Source organism: Haliotis rubra, unplaced genomic scaffold (genome assembly GCF_003918875.1).
Source record: "Haliotis rubra isolate DU_JTF1 unplaced genomic scaffold, ASM391887v1 Scf1249, whole genome shotgun sequence".
Lineage (NCBI taxonomy): Eukaryota > Metazoa > Mollusca > Gastropoda > Lepetellida > Haliotidae > Haliotis > Haliotis rubra.
This window is the reverse complement of record NW_025765169.1, coordinates 94592-115079: the sequence shown is the minus strand read 5'-3', so window position 1 is coordinate 115079 and position 20488 is coordinate 94592. Positions and strand designations below refer to the sequence as shown.

At 42.1% G+C, this 20488-nt stretch overlaps 1 protein-coding gene and 2 long non-coding RNA genes across 3 annotated transcripts; all 3 read left to right on the top strand.

Annotated features, from left to right (window-relative positions):
• The first annotated feature begins 377 nt into the window (after positions 1-377).
• Positions 378-1579, top strand: LOC124266324. Its single transcript, XR_006895734.1, has 3 exons — positions 378-417; positions 611-739; positions 1456-1579. It is a non-coding gene; the product is annotated as an uncharacterized LOC124266324 (long non-coding RNA).
• An 836-nt stretch (positions 1580-2415) lies between these two features.
• LOC124266331 lies at positions 2416-6672 on the top strand. Its single transcript, XM_046701134.1, has 5 exons — positions 2416-2485; positions 3517-3603; positions 4052-4278; positions 5772-6179; positions 6628-6672. Exons 1-5 carry the CDS (start codon positions 2416-2418, stop codon positions 6670-6672), a joined length of 837 nt encoding a protein of 278 aa, XP_046557090.1.
• A 195-nt stretch (positions 6673-6867) lies between these two features.
• Positions 6868-8522, top strand: LOC124266322. The gene is made up of 3 exons (XR_006895732.1): positions 6868-7052; positions 7246-7374; positions 7964-8522. It is a non-coding gene; the product is annotated as an uncharacterized LOC124266322 (long non-coding RNA).
• Positions 8523-20488: the final 11966 nt, after the last annotated feature.

Genomic DNA, 20488 nt, shown 5'->3' with positions numbered 1-20488 from the left:
CACTGTTCAAACAAGCGACACGTCAACAACAGCTAACAGTAACACTGTTCAAACAAGCGACACGACAACAACAGCTAACAGTAACACTGTACAAACAAGCGACACTTCAACAACAGCTAACAGTAACACTGTTCAAACAAGCGACACTTCAACAACAGCAAACAGTAACACTGTTCAAACAAGCCGACACTTCAACAACAGCTAACAGTAACACTGTTCAAACAAGCGACACTTCAACAACAGCTAACAGTAACACTGTTCAAACAAGCGACACTTCAACAACAGCTAACAGTAACACTGTTCAAACAAGCGACACGTCAACAACAGCTAACAGTAACCTCGTTCAAACAAGCGACACTTCAACAACAGCTAACAGTAACACTGTTCAAACAAGCGACACGTCAACAACAGCTACAGGTAGCATTTTAGAAGTATTTCAGATTTTCACCTCAACCAACATCGTATCGGAGATTAAAATCTCATTGAAATTAACCAGTCATACATAAGCGGTGAAGCTTGTGCCCAAACACTCGATCCATATTCCAAACAGTGCTAATGGCCCAGTGTTTGGAGTCCCCATGATGTAGTATAACTTGTGGTTATGTTTCAGCCGATGGCTCATGTTCAGGGGACTCTGACTGCAGTGCATTTCCGACTACAAGTTGCCATGCTGGTTTCTGTACATGTGGTATAGGATACGATCTGGATGTTGCTAGAGCAGTTTGCAGGGACTTAAGAGGTATCGTTGCATTACTTTACAGTATTTGGAGGATTGGTGTCATAAGCACATTCTTAAGATTCCATTTGCTGACTTGTCTTTTACTCGGTGAGATTATGGCCCTTACAGTCGGATTCACCATGTTCAGTAGAACAGAACAGTACTTTAGTGGAAGCCGAGGTGGCTGAGTGGGTAGATGGCTGACACTGTGTTCTTGCGATTGGGTGCCTGACTCTGAGAGCGTGACTACCAATCCCTGACCAACAAAATCACTGGAATCAGATTATGAGATTATGGCCCTTACAGTCGGATTCACCATGTTCAGTAGAACAGAACAGTACTTTAGTGGAAGCCGAGGTGGCTAAGTGGGTTAGATGGCGTGACTACCAATCGCTGACCAACAAAATCACTGGAAAAGTGTAAACCCAAATCTAGCATGTGTTACATTTGACCACTTTCTAAATGACATTGTGTATTCACTGTGTATTCAGAGCAGATATATGGTTAAAATGCATCCCCTGATTTATCGGGTACTGATGATAATACAATATTGGTAATATGATAAACCCCGAAACCCCGAAATACAAAGAAAGCTAACAAGCAATGGATTTGTTAGATGTTTAACGCCGCACTCAGCATTATTCAGGGACGGGTTACTTGCACATCAGTTCTTAATGACGTTTGTGAGATAGTCGATGATCACACAGTGTCTAACAAACAATCCATCGTTGTTTCAGAGTGTACCACCTTCGGAACAGAATACATCCATTTCCCAGGACAGGTTATTTGGAGAGAAGATATAGAGTCAAACCCCTCCTCATATCCTGTAGCACAATGTGTTCAATTATGCAATGAAGCTTCAACAGACACCAGACTCAACGGGTGCTACACTCAGACAATGACGTGGCTTGATGCTACTGAGGACAAACATACCTACACAGACCGTTTTGATCACTACCAACGAAAGTTCATCTGGGGGTTCATATAGAACACGTCGCTTCTGACAATTACATGCATGCTTTATCTGATGAAATGATACATAGAAGGTCATGTGTCCAGTTCCCTTCTCAGTGCCCCTGTTTCTAGTTACGGCTGACATACATCAGCTTAATGTTTGTCCTAAGTCTCATCAAGTTGACAATATCAGCTTTATCGGTTAATCATTAATCTTCGTTACACAGACGATTTTGAACCTTAGCTCTTGTTTTTGTATCATGCAGGATAATGTATGTGGGGAAAAGATTTTGGGGTTATAGTTCGTCCCAGATTGACGATTAGTTTACTCAAATGCACGTTCTGCCATGGACTTTGTAATTGAATTTGTTTCTACATTTTATGACTTTCAACATTACCTGTATACTACACAGATATGACTGTTGGGAACATGTTGCTGATGTTTAAAATCGTGTATTGATAAGTTTAGTTTATCAGGATACCGTCTCTACACTATGTGAGTGAGTGAGTAAGTGAGTGAGTGAGTTTAATTTTACGCCGCTACCCTACGTAGTTGATCTATTACGGTAAACGTTCACTGGACATTTCTTTGAGTCACATTTATATATGATGAACAGGAATTATTCTTATTGCAATGGATGCAACGTTTGGAATAAAGACGTTGTCTATCCATACATAATCGTTTTTGTTTACATTAGACAGTTGAGTCAAGGTGTCTTGACTGAAGGCCTCTCACTTGACGCATGGGTGTCCTGCTCGGGTGTCCTGCTCGGGTGTCCTGCGCGGAGAAATCTGGATTCTCGAGGGAATGTTGTAGTTTCATGACTTCGGTACTTCTTATAATATAACATTTTCAATGTTTGAAGATTGCGCGTAATCAATAGTGAGTGAGTGGAGGGACTGAGAAAATGTTTATGCAATATTCCAGAAATATCGCGTTTACCACAAAGCCGATTAATATCTGTTGTGTTGGTAGGCTTTCAACAAATCAAGCGATTGGTTGTACAGAGATCATAAGATGGTGGTGCCTCATAACGTGATCTTTCTGGTGTCCACCCACACCCCCACTAACCCACCCCCACCCCCCATCCCCCGTGATGTTGCTGGAATATTGCTAAAAGCGGCGTAAATCAAAACTCAGTCAGTCAGTCATAACGTGGTCTTTCTGGTGTCCCCCACCGTGATGTTGCTGGAATATTGCTAAAAGCGGCGTAAAACCAAACTCAGTCAGTCAGTCATAACGTGATCTTGCGTGTAAATGAGGCAAGTAAATGACTACGGGCACAAAAGGAATCATTCATGCACAAAGCAATTTCAATGCGTCTCAATTTCTGACCAATGGTGTTCTTTAAGATAAGTGCAGTTTTTTATGTGTTTATGTCATGTATTCTTCAAATTCAAAACGTTAAAAAGAAGAAACAAACAACAACAAAAAATGCTTCTTGGTGATGTAATGTGTAATGTGGTTTAACGTCGAGTTCAATGAAGTTCACATCACTTATACTGAGAGGCAGGAATAACGCTTATCAGGACAATAGCAACGGCTTTTTAACTTTATGGTACCGTGGTAATGTGAATGTGAATGACAGCCATGCTTCCAGCTGACTTGACTGTATTCATTTTTCCATCACAAGGGATAAAGATTTCAATATCAAAACAGTTAAAGATCTTTTTTATGTTAATTATCATTTAATAATTGAATTTTTAAAGGAGATAGAATTATTAGATAACTTTTGAATCATATGTTTTGTAAATATATAAATGGTATTTTAACAGCCTTGCTTCCTACTGGCGTTTGTCAACTGATGAACTTGATGAATAACACGCTCCCTCGCCTATTCAAGCAGAGTTCCTACAGCTCCTAATCCACACGACTCACTTGAACGATAATGAATTTCAGACCGGTTTCAAATGTACAGTATCCATCAAAGGTAGTTCTCAATATCACTATCGTCTTTCAAAGGACAATACAACTATATAACATGCTCTACTGCAGCTCACGAATACCCTTTGATGTGCTATGGATGTTAGGCTGTTTGCGTGTAATGATACTTATAGATTTATCTTCGGTCTTCAAAAACATCAAAATAACGTCATGTTTGTCATAAGAGCAGACCTCATGAATAGTGCTGACTGCAGGTGTTGGACGGTCCCCTTACTTCTCAACCCCTGTGTTTGATGCTTACTACTGATTAATACATGTGGGACTGATCAAAACGTTTTAGTATCTCATCATTGCTTTAAAGCTTCGCCCGGCATCAGCCAGAAGAGACTTTACTTCAGGCTCTAAAGAAATGGGTACAGTTGCTATCGTAACATTGGTATTTATTTCATATTGTTTCACCACGTGTAAGAGTGATAAACTGGGACTGTTATCAGATAATGCTGTTCAAGATAAAATCCTCTCTGGTGCAGTATTTGAAGTGTTTTCCAAGACGACCCTGATACAATGCAGCAGGCTGTGCCTCTATTCATCAAGATGTGTTTCGGCAAACTGGATCACAAGGGCTAAAGAATGTCAACTGAATTCACGTGGTGGTGACGAGCAATCTTTACAGGTGTCTCACTCTAATATTTACCTGGCTGTTCACGTCAATCCTTTACAGGTAAGAATGATACTTGTTAGATGTCACTCGGACATCTGCCTCTCATGTCTTATCTGCCTCTCATGTCTGACCGCCACCATATAAGCTGGAATATTGCTGAGTGCAAGAGAGATTGAAAATCCTTTTCCGTTTGGGTTTACTGGATGGATTTGAAGACCAATTTGAAGCCGGATCTTCACGGGAATAGATACTTGTAGGTCCTTTCCTTTCTGGTGGGTGGATCCTTTCCCTCGTAAATGTGCCATTGAGGAACAATGTTACATGCAACAATAGTTAAGATTAATAAGTGTACGTAGTGTTTCCACACAACAGCCACAAGAGTTAGAATAATGCGCGCAAAGGTAATGTCTGCGATTCAAATGTCCTTCTCGAGAACACACTGTACTGAAAACACGTCAAGTGCACGGTAAAGCACAAAGAAAAGGGATGTTATTCTTGAGTGCTGTATTTTCCCTCATTTCCGCACAAGATATGTTCTTAATGTAAAACACCAGTCCACTAATGGTCCACTCCACCGGAGCATGACCTCGAGTTGAGGATAAACCATCTACACTGGCAAGGTGTGGTAAGAAACGACTCATTAGGAACGTGTGGTCAGACTCAATGATTTGGGGTGATTTCGATCGTACTTCGACGGCGTGGGACATTGATAATAAACTCAGCCACTGGTTTGTCTGGCTCGAATATTCACAGGGGCGGCGGGGTAGACTAGTAGTTAAAGCGCCCGCTCGTCACGCCGAAGACCCGGGTCCGATTGCCCACATGGGTACAATGTGTGAAGCCCATTTCTGGTGTTGTACCCTCAAATGGGGGGTGAAGTAGCGTAAAGTTATTGTCCTCCTGAGAGGGTACGTAAGTCCTGAAACATTCAAAGGACATTTAAGTTTACCAGCTGTTTTAAATGTAGTTTTCTTGTCATTTTAATTTTGGCTCAATTTGACTTCAATCGCCAGCGGCTGAAGGATGATATAAATCCAGCTAGGGTCCATGCAGGTAGCAAAAGTAATGTAAGTGCCCATGGTCCCTAAGTTGGTGATCTACCTTCAGTTGTTGGCGATCTATAGCCAGTTTTTATATTGTAATTGTCCAAATAGTGTTATTAGTTTTAACTTTCCAAACTAGTTTTAGTTGTAATTGTGATATTCTAGTTGTCTTACTGTCCTTCGTAGACAGGTTTTTAACATATACATATATTCTATTTAAATGTCAAACATGTTCTCGTCACGGTATGGCTGAGATATTGTCGATGAGACGTTAAATATTAACTCACTCACTCACTCATTTCTGGTGTCCACCGCTGAGATATTGCTGGAATATTGCTAAAAGCGGCGCAAAACCATACTCACTCGAATATTCACAAGCCACCTTGTGCAGTAAGAAAGGTGCTGGTCTAGCATTACAAATCTACAAATGTAAAATTGTGCTTCAGAAAGAAGGTGAGCATCAGCTATACTGAGATCTAATTATGATTCATTGCTCTGCTTCTCCAACAGGCTCATCCTTGTTCACATCATCCTTGCACTGTCGAGGACATCTGTGTCCCAGTGATGGGATCTACATCACACATATGCCTGCGGACCGATCCATCTGACCAGCAAATATCAACTGTTTCAAATGTCCTTTCCATCACTACTGTCGGTGACCCTGAAGCTAGTAGCGAGGCTTCCACCACCCATACTAGTCAGGACACCGTTCAAACAAGCGAGACTTCCACAACAGCTAACAATACCCTTGTTCAAGCAACTGTCACTTCCACAACAGCTAACAATAACCTCGTTCAAGCTAGCGATTCTTCAACAACAGCTAACAGTAACCTCGTTCAAACAAGCGACACGTCAACAACAGCTAACAGTTACACTGCTCAAGCAACCGACACGTCAACAACAGCTAACAATAACCTCGTTCAAACAAGCGACACTTCAACAACAGCTAACAGTAACACTGTTCAAACAAGCGACACTTCAACAACAGCTAACAATAACCTCGTTCAAACAAGCGACACTTCAACAACAGCTAACAGTAACACTGTTCAAACAAGCGACACTTCAACAACAGCTAACAGTAACCTCGTTCAAACAAGCGACACGTCTACAACAGCTAACAGTAACCTCGTTCAAACAAGCGACACCTCAACAACAGCTAACAGTAACACTGTTGAAACAAGCGACACCTCAACAACAGCTAACAATAACCTCGTCCAAGCTAGCGATTCTGCAACAACAGCTAACAGTAACACTGCTCAAGCAAGCGACATGTCAACAACAGCTAACAGTTACCTTGTTCAAACAAGCGACACATCAACAACAGCTAACAGTAACTTTGCTCAAGCAAGCGACACTTCAACAACAGCTAACAGTAACTTTGCTCAAGCAAGCGACACTCAACAACAGCTAACAGCAACTTTGCTCAAGCAAGCGGCACTTCAACAACAGCTAACAGTAACTTTGCTCAAACAAGCGACACATCAACAACAGCTAACAGTAACTTTGCGCAAGCAAGCGACACTTCAACAACAGCTAACAGTAACTTTGCTCAAACAAGCGACACTTCAACAACAGCTAACAGTAACTTTGCTCAAGCAAGCGACACTTCAACAACAGCTAACAGTAACTCTGATCAAACAAGCGACACTTCAACAACAGCTAACAGTAACACTGCTCAAGCAAGCGACACGTCAACAACAGCTAACAGTAACTTTGCTCAAGCAAGCGACACTTCAACAACAGCTAACAGTAACTTTGCTCAAGCACGTGACACGTCAACAACAGCTACAGGTAACATTTTAGAAGTATTTCAGATTTTCACCTCGACCAACATCGTATCGGAGATTAAAATCTCATTGAAATTAACCAGTCAAACATAGGCGGTGAAGCTTGTGCCCAAACACTCGATCCATATTTCAAACAGTGCTAATGGCCCAGTGTTTGGAGTCCCCATGATGTAGTATAACTTGTGGTTATGTTTCAGCCGATGGCTCATGTTCAGGGGACTCTGACTGCAGTGCATTTCCGACTACAAGTTGCCGTGCTGGTTTCTGTACATGTGGTATAGGATACGATCTGGATGTTGCTAGAGCAGTTTGCAGGGACTTAAGAGGTATCGTTGCATTACTTTACAGTATTTGGAGGATTGGTGTCATAAGCACATTCTTAAGATTCCATTTGCTGACTTGTCTTTTACTCGGTGAGATTATGGCCCTTACAGTCGGATTCACCATGTTCAGTAGAACAGAACAGTACTTTAGTGGAAGCCGAGGTGGCTGAGTGGGTAGATGGCTGACACTGTGTTCTTGCGATTGGGTGCCTGACTCTGAGAGCGTGACTACCAATCCCTGACCAACAAAATCACTGGAATCAGTACTTTACTGAGAAAGTGTAAACCCAAATCTAGCATGTGTTACATTTGACCACTTTCTAAATAACATTGTGTATTCACTGTGTATTCAGAAGATGGTTGAAACCCTCCCCTGATTTATCGGGTACTGTTGACAATACAATATTGGTAATATGATAAACCCCGAAACCCCGAAATACAAAGAAAGCTAACAAGCAATGAATTTGTTAGATGTTTAACGCCGCACTCAGCATTATTCAGGGACGGGTTACTTGCACATCAGTTCTTAATGACGTTTGTGAGATAGTCGATGATCAGACAGAGTCTAACAAACAATCCATCGTTGTTTCAGAGTGTACCACCTTCGGAACAGAATACATCCATTTCCCAGGACAGGCTATTTGGAGTGAAGATATAGAGTCAAACCCCTCCTCATATCCTGTAGCACAATGTGTTCAATTATGCAATGAAGCTTCAACGTATGTATGTAGATCATTTGAAACAGACACCAGACTCAACGGGTGCTACACTCAGACAATCACGTGGCTTGATGTAACTGAGAACAAACATATCTACAATGACCGTTATGATCACTACCAACGAAAGTGCATCTGGGGGGACATATAGAACATGTCGCTTCTGACAATTACATGCATGCTTTATCTGATGAAATGATACATAGAAGGCCATGTGTCCAGTTCCCTTCTCAGTGCCCCTGTTTCTAGTTACGGCTGACATACATCAGCTTAATGTTTGTCCTAAGTCTCATCAAGTTGACAATATCAGCTTTATCGGTTAATCATTAATCTTCCTTGCACAGAAGATTTTGAACCTTTGCTCTTGTTTTGGTATCATAAAGGATAATGTTGGTGGGGAAAAGATTTTGGGGTTATAGTTCGTCCCAGATTGACGATTAGATTGACTCAGCTACCGCGACTTCCACAAAAATGGAAGTCGGACAACTGGTAGTCTAGACTGCCTGCTTTGTGTACCCCTCTGACTACCAGTTGTCCGACTTCCATTTTTGTGGAAGTCGCGGTAGCTGAGTGGGTTAGGTGGCTGACTTTGTGTGCTGGCGATTAGGTGCCTGAATCTGAGGGTGTTAGTTCGAATCCCGGATGGGGCTCAACCCAAGAAGTACTAGAGTTTGTACTTTACAAAGGAAGTGTAATCCCAAATATAACATATGTTACATTTGACCACTTTCTAAATGGCATTGTGTAATCATGACATACATCAGCTTGATGTTTGTCCTAAGTCTCATCAAGTTGACAATATCAGCTTTATCGGTTAATCATTAATCTTCCTTACACAGAAGATTTTGAACCTTAGGATAATGTATGTTGGGAAAAGATTTTGGGGTTATAGTTCGTCCCAGATTGACGATTAGTTTACTCAAATGCACGTTCTGCCATGGACTTTCAACATTACCTCTATACTACACAGATATGACTGTTGGGAACATGTTACTGATGTTTAAAATCGTGTATTGATAAGTTTAGTTTATCAGGATACTGTCTCTACCCTATGTGAGTGAGTGAGTTTAGTTTTACGCCGCTACCCTATGTAGTTACGGTAAACGTTCACTGGACATTTCTTTGAGTCACATTTATGTATGATGAACAGGAATTATTCTTATTGCAATGGATGCAACGTTTGGAATAAAGACGTTATCTATCCATACATAATCGTTTTTTGTTTACATTAGACAGTTGAGTCAAGGTGACTTGACTGAAGGCCTCTCACTTGACGCATGGGTGTCCTGCTCGGGTGTCCTGCTCGGGTGTCCTGCGCGGAGAAATCTGGAGTCTCGAGGGAACGTTGTAGTTTCATGACTTCGGTCCTTCTTATAATATAACATCTTCAATGTTTGAAGATTGCGCGTAATCAATAGTGAACAATGCATTAAGTATGGTGAACACATATTTGGGAAGTACATTTAGAGTTCACACAAACAAAATCACCAAAACTGGTACCGTTAAGATACCCCAAAGTCAGTATTGTGTATGGCATCTGTGGGCATCAATGAAAGCGTTAAATCATCGGTATATGGAATGAATGAGCCGGTTGATGAGGGCCATAGGCACTTGGGTTCCTACTCTGCGAAATGCCTGATCGAGTCCAGCAGCTGTTGTCGGCCTTGGATGGAGGTCATTCAGTCTTCTTTGAATCTCGTCCCAAAGGTGTTCTATTGGACTAAATTCCGGTTTGAGCGCAGACTATTGTTGGGTTTGGATGCCATGTTGTCTTAGGAAGTCCAATGTTACTCTAGCAGTGTGGGCACGAGCGTTGTCTTGCTGGAACATGTGATTTCTGTAACGTCCAAAATGTGGTACAACATGGGGTCTTATGAGTTGGTCAAAATAGCGAGCAGCTGTCACGTCTTTTCCTCATCCTGGACAGAGATTCTGGAACACTACGGTGCTAACTATCTGGTTCAGACCGATTGCACCCGATACCATGATGCTAGGACCGCCCCACGAGTCTCTTTCAACAATACATTCATTGGAAAACACTTCCCCACGCCTTCACCACATTCTCACTCTGCCATCGAATGTCGAAACACAGTATCGGCTTTCATGAGAACACAGCACAATTCTCCATTGTTGATAACGCCAATTCCGTCATGATTAAATGAATAAATATGTTTAAACCATAACGCCAATTTCGATGCTGAGTTGCCTGTTGCAGTCGGTTTTGGTCTACGATATGGTCTGAGACAGTAGAATGCTCCTCCAAAGCCTTTATGTATTATACCTAATGTATTACTCCAAACCAATGTATTCTAGTGTCTTTCCGCGCAAACGTCGACGCACTGTATCGGCACTGATGGGTCTGTTGTAAGCGATCCTGCAGATGGTGGCGCACAATCTGTCGGTCTTGACGTTATGATGTTACTGAAGGTCGCCAACTGCGTGGACGGTCTTCGATGCTGTTAGTAACCTGATACCGCTCCTGCAGTCGGTAGATTGGCTCTAACATGAACATTAAAATGATTGGCTTCTCTTGGTACAGACTGGCCAACTTGCAATCGTCCAAAGACTTGGTTCCTCTGATCTCTTGTAGGTCGTGCCATCGCGATTATGTCAAAACATAAATGATTTCAGGCGAGTTTGGGACTCGCTTTTATGTTTAGGGTTGTCACAATATGCACGTGCATTTTCATTTTCATGAATGTCACACGGAACCTTTTACCACGTCTGCCTCTTTAGGTGCGTTTGGTGGAAATGCTTTTTCATCAGAAAACACACTGATGTTGGTAGTAACTGTCAGTTTGGATTGAAAAACATGTTAACAAAACGATACAATCATAATAAAAACACCATTTCGTAAGAACAAAATATTGCATTTGGTTTTGAAAGGCGACGTTTCTTTTGTGGTTCAGTATATATTCTAAAACGACAGTCCTCTTCCACGTATTTTTGCCAACGTGTTTTTGGCTGTCCAAAATTGGTTTTGGTTCTGCCTGTGGCTTTATTCATATGGTTGTAGTACCTTCTTGAACTCTGTCTAAATATGGCACAAGTTTAAATTTAGCACATCACTCAATATATAACACTAGCACAAAATATTGGCCACACTCGTTGATTGTAGGGCAACGATTGATGAAAGGCCACGTTTCCTCAGCTTCATACCCATAAATTGCTTCAGACGTGCAACAGAATATGCTCTATTTAATGTTTGTCCACCATGATGACAGACTCGGTATCCCACAACACGGATGTCATCAATTCTGTGGAGTGTATATGGATCATATACTTTCTAAAAAGTAACTTTAGGCTTTAACTTTCGCGCACAGCAATAAGTACGTACATGTAAGCTTTAATATTCTATGCATCCCTGAAAGCCGCAGTACACACACAATAACAGCCAATAGAACAGTATGTTTCTATGATATTGCTTCCCACGAAAAGAACCTCCAAAGGGAATATATACAGTTGAGCACCGTTGTCTCGATATTCATGGGACCAAGAAAAAATATCGAGTGATCCGAATTTCGAGACATCCGACCAGGGCATATCATCACACATCACTATGAAAGAAAACACAACAAAAAGTAGATTTCATGTCTGTTCATTTCATGTATATATATTTACTCACTGGGATCGCAGCTTATGTTATAGTGTCCATCTTGAATTATACAAAGGTTGGATTTATTCAACGGACGAACGGAGTTCTGAAAGTTTAGGTTGACCAACCTTTGGTGGTGGCATGAAAGCGATAGTACCTAACCACTCTCGATACAAAACAATAGCTTTCAAATTGACTCCTAATCCATGTTTCTCAGTCCACAATTTAGAAACAACTCAACAATCACATGCTAGTCACGTGTTTGCACAAAACCCTCATTGGATAATCTGTTATCAGTAGTGTTTAGTCGTAACAGTGAGTACTTCCTAATTAATTACTTTTTAGTTAATCTTAATTAAATAACATCAAGTGACACCTTCAACTCAATTAACCCTAATTAGTTTACGCTACCGCATCCCTTTGCTTCATGCCGCACCGTGTGTAAACGTGAGTAAACAACCTTAGTTCAGAGGGATACTTGCCTATGAAAGGTAGGTGAATATCGAGTTTCTTTGCAAATATCGAGTTAAAAGGGTAATTTAACTTGTTGGGACCATGAAATTATATCGAGATATCCGAAACATCGAGACATCCGTATCGAGTTTAAAAAGCTTGAATAATGATAAATTATGAAGGATTTTGCCGGGCCTGAGATGTTATATATCGAGACAACCGACATATCGAGTTATCAGAGTTCGACACAACGGTGCTCGACTGTATATCCATTTACATATTATCACGAGACTTGCTGTGCCTGGTATGTTATGTATCAGATATCAGAAGCTTGATACCCAGTATTCTAAACATTTGCTCATTGTGAACGTTTCTGTTGTAATGCAGTAGAATCTCCTTTGGGAAACTTACAAATTCTTTAGCCGGGGATTAATCTCCACATCGTGGATCCTTGCCAATGCTTTAAAAAGTCCCCTGACAACAGTCTTTCCTGCAAGAAGAGTAATTGGAAGCAAACGAAACCAAAAACATTAGAATATCCTCCAGGTTAGACAGCTTGAAGAACTGCAGTCCAATTAATATTCACCATCGACTCAAGGAGTGGTTGATCGTGTCCTATTTCAAACGTTTCCTTTAACGCCACACTGGGCAGTGATACAGTAAATACAGTTGTTTGAAAGTAATCGATTCTGACTCAGACAACCTTTTCATAAATATTGAAAACCACTCCATCGGATACCGTCAGCTACTCGTCTGAAGTAATGGCGCGAACTATGCTACTAAAGTAACGTAAATTACTTCAGTGCAGTGCAGTGCCGTGCCGTCCTGGAAATAGACCGGAACTTCAGATCGGCATTCCCCAGAAAAGGTGACGCTCATCTGGTTTGATCCTGCCAAAAATCATACGCTTGTCTCAAAGATTCAGTGTGTGAGTTTTGGTTTACGCCGCACTCAGCAATATTCTAGTTATATAGATAAGTAATCGGGTCTGGACCAGCCAATCTAGTGAACACGATGACAAAAGCCTTTCTATGGAAGTACATTAGTACTTCAGCATGAGCATCGATCTGCGCAACTGGGATACGATGACATGTGTCAGCCAGCCTGACCACCTGATCCCATTAGTCGCCTTTTACGACAAGCATGGGTTACTGAAGATCAATTCTAACACGGATCGTCACGGGTCCAGCGGTATCTAACATAACAGAGGAACTGGTTTTGTTGGTTGTTGGCAATGGACGTTCTGTTGTATTTTTTACTTATGTTATCCATTCGCTGGACATCTTGTTTGCATGATGACAATGATAGACACCATCATGCCCATGTCTCTCCGACACGCAGGCATAAGAACATTGGAGTCCCTTGACCAAGTTACCAAACATGATCCCCCCAGCGTCTGGGGTGTTTGATCAGGCGGAGAATGAATGCTGAGAACCAGCATCTGCCAACGTATTCCAGGCGGCATCGCCGGTTAATACCACTGGCAACCGTAACTACATCAAGAGTACCAGAGAGTGAACGTCACGCCTGAAATGAATTTTACATAGATATGTCGCCATTCCCCCATCACTTCCTTAGTTCCTTGTACTTGTTGTGACGGGGCGATGTAATTGCCAACTCTGATGTTTTGTGAGTGCCCGGTAGAAGATTCAGTATATAATTGTTTGGGTCTATTCAGGTTGGAGTTTGGAATGGATTGAGTTTGAGTGAAATCTCTTGAGTTTCTGGTAGTGCATTTATGTCATCTATGTTCCTGAATTGTTTCTGAATGTTGGGAGAATTCGATTATGGGGGATATACAAAGTGAATGTGTTTGTAACTGACAAACCAAGAAGGATAATAACCTACGTTCAGATTGAGTGTGGGAGTGAGTTTAGTTTTACGCCGAACTCAGTAATTATCCAGTTATAGGGCGGCGGTCTGTAAATAATCGCGTCTGGACCGAACGATCGAGTGATCAGCTGCATGAACATCGATCTACACAATCGAAATACGATGACATGTGCCGACCAAGTCAGCGAGCCTGACCACCTGATCCCGTTAGTCGCCTCTTACGACAAGCATGGGTTGCTTAAGATCAATTCTAACCCGGATCTTCACGGGTCTCGCTGGAAGGAAGTTCGTACAGTTGTTGGAAGGGTTTGGTGTGTTTCCGAGAGTCTTCAGCCGCAGCAGCTCCTCCATGATCCCTTCTATATAAACTCTGTCAAAAAGAAACGCAACCCCTGTCCTCAGATATGAAAAATTCGTTTGAATGAAGTTATTGCTTCCAAACTAAATTTTATTCGAATGTATTGAAATGATACACGTAATTAATGAAGATTACCATCCAAACAACTGCATTTGTACGCATAAGTGTATTTTATTGCTTATTCCGTCACAACGCATGAAATGACCCTCATGGTGACTTCGCACAAAAAACACATGCAAATCATGAAAATGGCAGTTAATGTAGGGGTGTATAAAAGCCCATGTGCTTCCGTATTATATTCATTCATTTGTCGCCGAAAAGCTGTGTTAAAATGCCACGATTGAGTGCTGCCGACCGAAATATCGCCATTGGTCGTGTTCAAGCCGGAGAAAGTTTTGGAACTGTTGCACGGCACCTAAATGTTCACAAAACAACGATATCCCGACTTTGGAGCCGCTACAACAACTTCAATTTGACCAACGATCGCCCGAGAAGTGGAAGGCCAAGAATCACGACCCCCTTCAAGATCGGTACATCCGGGTCCATCACCTGCGTAATCGGCATGCCCTACCAACCGTGACTGCCACACAAATACCAGGTTTGAGGAGAGTGTCAGCTCAAACGATTAGGAACCGTCTGAAAGAAGCGGGTTTACGTGCCTGTAGACCAGTTGTTTGACCTGTACTACGCCCACTACATCGACGCCGACGACTCAGGTGGTGCAACAACGTAAGGATACGGACTTTACAAAACTGGAGGCGAATCTGGTTTCTGATGAATCACGTTTTCTTTTGCAACGCCACGACGGAAGACAGCGTCTGTATAGGAGACGTCATAAACGTTTAGCGCCCATCTGCGTCCGACAGGTGGACAGATTTGGCGGAGAAAGCGTCATGGTTTGGGGAACCATCTCATACAACCAGAAATCTGACTTGGTGATCGTTCCAGGAACCTGACAGCCCAACGTTACATCAACCACGTGTTAGAGCTTCACCTTCTCCCGATTATTGACCAACAGACACAGATTTTTCAACGGGACAACGCCCGGCCTCATACTGCACGTGCAACAATGAACTTTCTGCAGAATTCCAACGTCAATGTCTTGCCATGACCCTCTAAATCACCAGACCTCAACCCTATTGAACACCTGTGGGATACTCTGGATCGACGCGTACGTCAACGTCAGCCGCCGCCACAGACGCTGCAACAGCTCGCCGTTGCACTGCAGGAGGAGCCATTCCCCAGGAAAGAATCCGGCGTCTTATCCGTTCTTGTCCAAGGAGATGCCGTGCAGTGATTGCAGCGCGTGGTGCTCATACGAGATACTGAGACAGACGCCCCCCTGGTGACAAACTGGTGTCTGTGAGATGACTTTTGAAATGACAATTTTAAACATACCCATCTGGGTTATTATTCTGCCAAATTTCAGACTTCTGTCTTAAATAATAAAATGCCGTGTCGTCCTAAAACTTCAGATCAAAATCTCTAAAAATACAGGGTTGCGTTTCTTTTTGACAGAGTTTATTTTCCCACATCTGTAGATCCTTGAAAACCAACGCTGGCGGATTTGTTTGTTTGTTGTGTACCTGATTAACGCTCAAGCAAAACAAACAGTGCGCCATTAGTGTATGGGATGAGATTCAATTACTGGACCAGTCAACGTCAATTATCCTTGTTCACCGAGGAATGGCGTACCCGTGAGTCACTGTGCAAGAATTGTTGAAGGCCACGACCAGTAATGAACGCAGACCTTTCCACCCTGATTATGACATAGAATTGTGTGCGTCACCGTCATATAGGCCGCTGACCACCCTGACTGAACTTTGCCAGGCGCTGCAAGAGGAGTTGGATATACTCACCAAAACTGAATTTGTGAGATGTCACGCCTTCGCGAGTGATTGAATGCTGCGAAAAATCGTGTCGGCATTACATTCTACCCGTTCGTATGAAATTTCTCGTCTTGCTCCATTCGTCCATGATATCTGTGATGTGTTCCCAATTTGTTAATTATTGTCATGAGGCGGCGGGAGAGCCTAGTGATTAAAGCTTTCCTTTGTCCTGCCGACGCCACGGGTTCAAATCCAGACATAGGAAAATTCTTTGAAACCCATTTCTGGTGTCCTCCGCCGTGATATTGCTGGAATATTGCTTAAAGCGGAGTAAAACTGAACTTAACTCACTCACTTAACTATATCTACAAACAAAAGTCACTAACAGTGTTGTAAGTTTGAGCTCAGAATACATTCTTAGGTTTTAGACTTTTTGTCAAAAGTTGAAAGCAAATGTCACCAGAAGTTACTGACAGCGTGTGAAATATTGGACATGTTATAATACATAAGTGGACTTAAGCATATAGCCTTAAAGCCAGAATTATGCCTCTCGTGAGTGATCAGTTTCTTCATGCATATGAATCGGTATAAGGGCAATATGTCTCTGTGGACAGCGTATCAGGGGTTGCATAACACTCTATGTTTCACTTCATCGTCTAGTTTCAGGTTTGAAGAATATCTGTCATTCATTTACAATTTAACGAAATGTATCTTAAAGATAACATCTTTCCGAAGATGTAATCAAATATACTACAATACAATTTTGAAAGAACCTGACAGCTACCAGCATCCCATATGCTTATCAACACTTGTAAAACCTACATAAATATATGTTCACAAACTATCTGGAAAGTAAAATAAGATGTGCCGCATGTTTAATGTAGTACAAAAAACTTATGAGCGTAGCTGAAAGAGAATGGTTGCAATATTTTCGTTCATACCCGACCGAAATTTTTTAGCTTAACAATGGATTTCCTAGCTCTGCCGGTCTTGCTTGTCTTCATGATATGTTTGCCTAGAACACGTGGACAGTTCATCACACGAGTCAGATACTATGGCATAGAGATGTGCAAGTACAGATGTGCCGTCCTCGGTAGCTGTGGCACGCTGCAGTATGATGTGGAGACGCTCGCATGTTACATATTCGACACGCAGAACCTTCCGTCAGGATTGATGGTGACGTATGATAAAGCTGACATATTAGGGGTAGGTAAACCAGGTTTGTGTTCAGAATGTAATGTGCAATTTTACAATGTCGGTAGTTGGATGTGCATACATATGTTGTATTATTGCGATATCTGTACAGTTTCCTTTGTTTTGCTTTTGTCCTTCAGCCATTGTGTCAGCTGAAATGTTGTTTGGCCATTACTCGGTCATTCGTTCACAAAATGTAATCTATGGTATTTGTTTAGCTACCGTTTGGGCGGAACATGCTCACTCTCGTCGCGAACACCGGATGTCACCTATATTTTTCAGGGATTCATTCATTGCATTTTATGGGTATTTTGTCCCTTTACACTGGACTTAGTTTTACTGAGGAATCGGTATTCTTTAGCAGTGACGTTCTATATTATGTTTGATTTTTGTACTCAAGGTAATTTGCTTTCAAAGTATACTAAGCAGCAAAAGAAACGTCAGTTTGGAATTTTCCTTCGCAGAAACGGATAACTGTAAACTCATTTAATGTTTTGATTGTATATTTTTGACAACATCGCCAACTTTACCTGAGCAAAGACATTCCTTCCCAAACTCAGAATGGAACCCAGGAAATGGTCTCAAAAACGCAACCTGATCTCGGTGATGGTACGGTGTTCTCTATGTATTTCATGCAACTGATGCTGCACGTGCTGTTCACAAGGACCAGCCCTATAGAATGCACCCCCAAACCTGGTTGAAACATTCACATTACAACGTCAGCAGGATGCCGCGACTCACGACAGCTCAGAAGAACCAGGCGCTAGGAGGACTTGAAGCTGGCCATACTGCACAAGCCGTTACCAATCACTTCCAGGTCAACGTTCGGACCATCTATAGGCTGCAGCAACGTTTCCGGGCCACCAACACCACACATGATCGCCCCCGTACTGGCAGACCAAGGATGACCCCAAGACGACAAGACCGCCATGTTGTGCGACAGCATGTACAGAATCCCTTCATGCAGACATCCGAAACAGCACGCCAGACAGTGGGAACACACGGAAGACCAATCAGTACTGATACAGTACTGCGGGAACCTCCATTGCCGTAGACCTTACCGTTGACCTATCCTCACCCCTCGTCATCGGCGTGAACGTCTACAGTTTGCCCTACAACACCAAAACTGGCGATACAGGCAATGGAGAACTGTTCTGTTCATAGATGAGAGTCGGTACTGCGTATCAACTGCAGATGGCAGAACACGAATATGGCGACGTCGTGGCCAGCGTTACTCAGACCAATGTGTTATTGAAAGAGACTCATGGGGAGGTGCAAGCATCATGGTATGGGGTGGAATATGCCTGAACCAGAGAGTGGGTCCTGTGGTGTTCCAGAACCTTGGTCCGGGGAGAGGAAGCGGCATCACAGCGGTGCGCTACATCGACTAAGCTCTCAGAACCCACGTCATACCACATTTCGCACGTCACCGAACAACATTTTCCAACATGATAACGCCCGGGCCCATACTGCCAGAGCTACACGGGACTTTTTGCAGCAGAACGGTGTCACCATTATGCAGAGGCCAGCCCTTAGTCCTGATTTAAACCCAATTGAACATCTTTGGGATGAAATTCAGCGGAGACTGAATAATGTCATACCAAGGTCGAACACAGCCGATTTATTGTGCCAGGCCGTGCCAGGTGCCAGTGGCCTTCATCAATCGATTAGTGCACTCCATGCATAGATACTGTGCTGCTTAATCGGCTTATTATGTCCATTTCTGTAATGACATCTGATAATAGTGCCTATCTCATTTTGAATTCATACTGACGTGGGTTTTTTTGCTGCTGAGTACATTTTTCATCGTCAATTGTTCGATTTAACTGTTTGGCTTAATTGTCTCCAATCAACTGTAGCCAGAGGGATGGTGAAATACTGCCGATATGACTATAATGTTTGCTCTAAGTGTTGTCTTTGATTGCATGGAACCGACGGTACTGTAATTCCCATAAGTCAAGTCTAACTGAGAAGAACTCTACTGACCTTAACATATCGAGCCAAACTTGTTGCCCCATTTGTATTGTGTCATCAGTTTATGGATACATCGGGAAAACAGTGTTGATTTAATGGGGTTTTTTAGTGAGTGAGTGAGTTAATATTTAACGTCACATCGGCAATATTTCAGCCATATCGTGACGAGAACATGCGATATTAGAATGAAATATATGTATATTATAAAAAACCTGCCGACGAAGGACAGTAAAAATACTAGATAATCACAGCTATTAATATAAAACTAGCGAAAAAAGCTAAAAAATTCCAATGAAAGAAGACAATACAATGTAAAAATGGGCTATAGATCGCCAACAACTGAAGGTAGATCACCATACTAGAGACCATGGGGACTTACAGTGCCTTTGCTACCTGCATGGACCCTAGTTGGATTTACACCATCCCTTCAGCCATTGGCGACAGAAGAGAAATCTAGCCATAAATTAAAAACACACTTATTCTACGATTAAAAAGCAGGTACACTTAAATTGACTTTGAAAGTTTTGGGACTTACGCACCCCCCTCAGGAGGACAATAATTTTACGCTACGTCAACCCCCTTTGAGGGTACAGCCACTAACAATCTCAGTTGCTAATCTAAACTACCAATAATAAAATATATACCTATTTACAAATCAGTCAACAAATCTAGTTTTTTTAAAAATGCAAGAATTAAACGAGAACTGACATTATTAAAAAGATCCTTCAGTGTTTTGGATGTGAAATAGATATCCCTGTGATGGAATATTCAATGCAGTCAAGCAAGACATGCTTGACTGTGATCCTTTCATCACAAGGGATACAAAACGGAGGATCTTCGCCTTTCAATAAATATTCATGAGTATATCTGGTATGGCCAATGCGACATCGTCGCATAATGACCTCCTCAAATCTGGACTGACAACCCAAGTAGGTGTAACCAATGTAGGGTTTTATTGCATGTAATTTATTAATACCTACTTGGGTGTCCCACTTCTTTTGCATCAGATCACGGATATAAGATCTTATAACAGCTTTGTAATCAGAGTAAGGAATAAGAAGTGGTGTCACAGATTTGTTGAGTGCTGCCTTGGCAGCAAGATCGGCCATTGTATTCCCAGAAATGCCAACATGGCTGGGTAACCAACAAAAGACGATGTCGCATT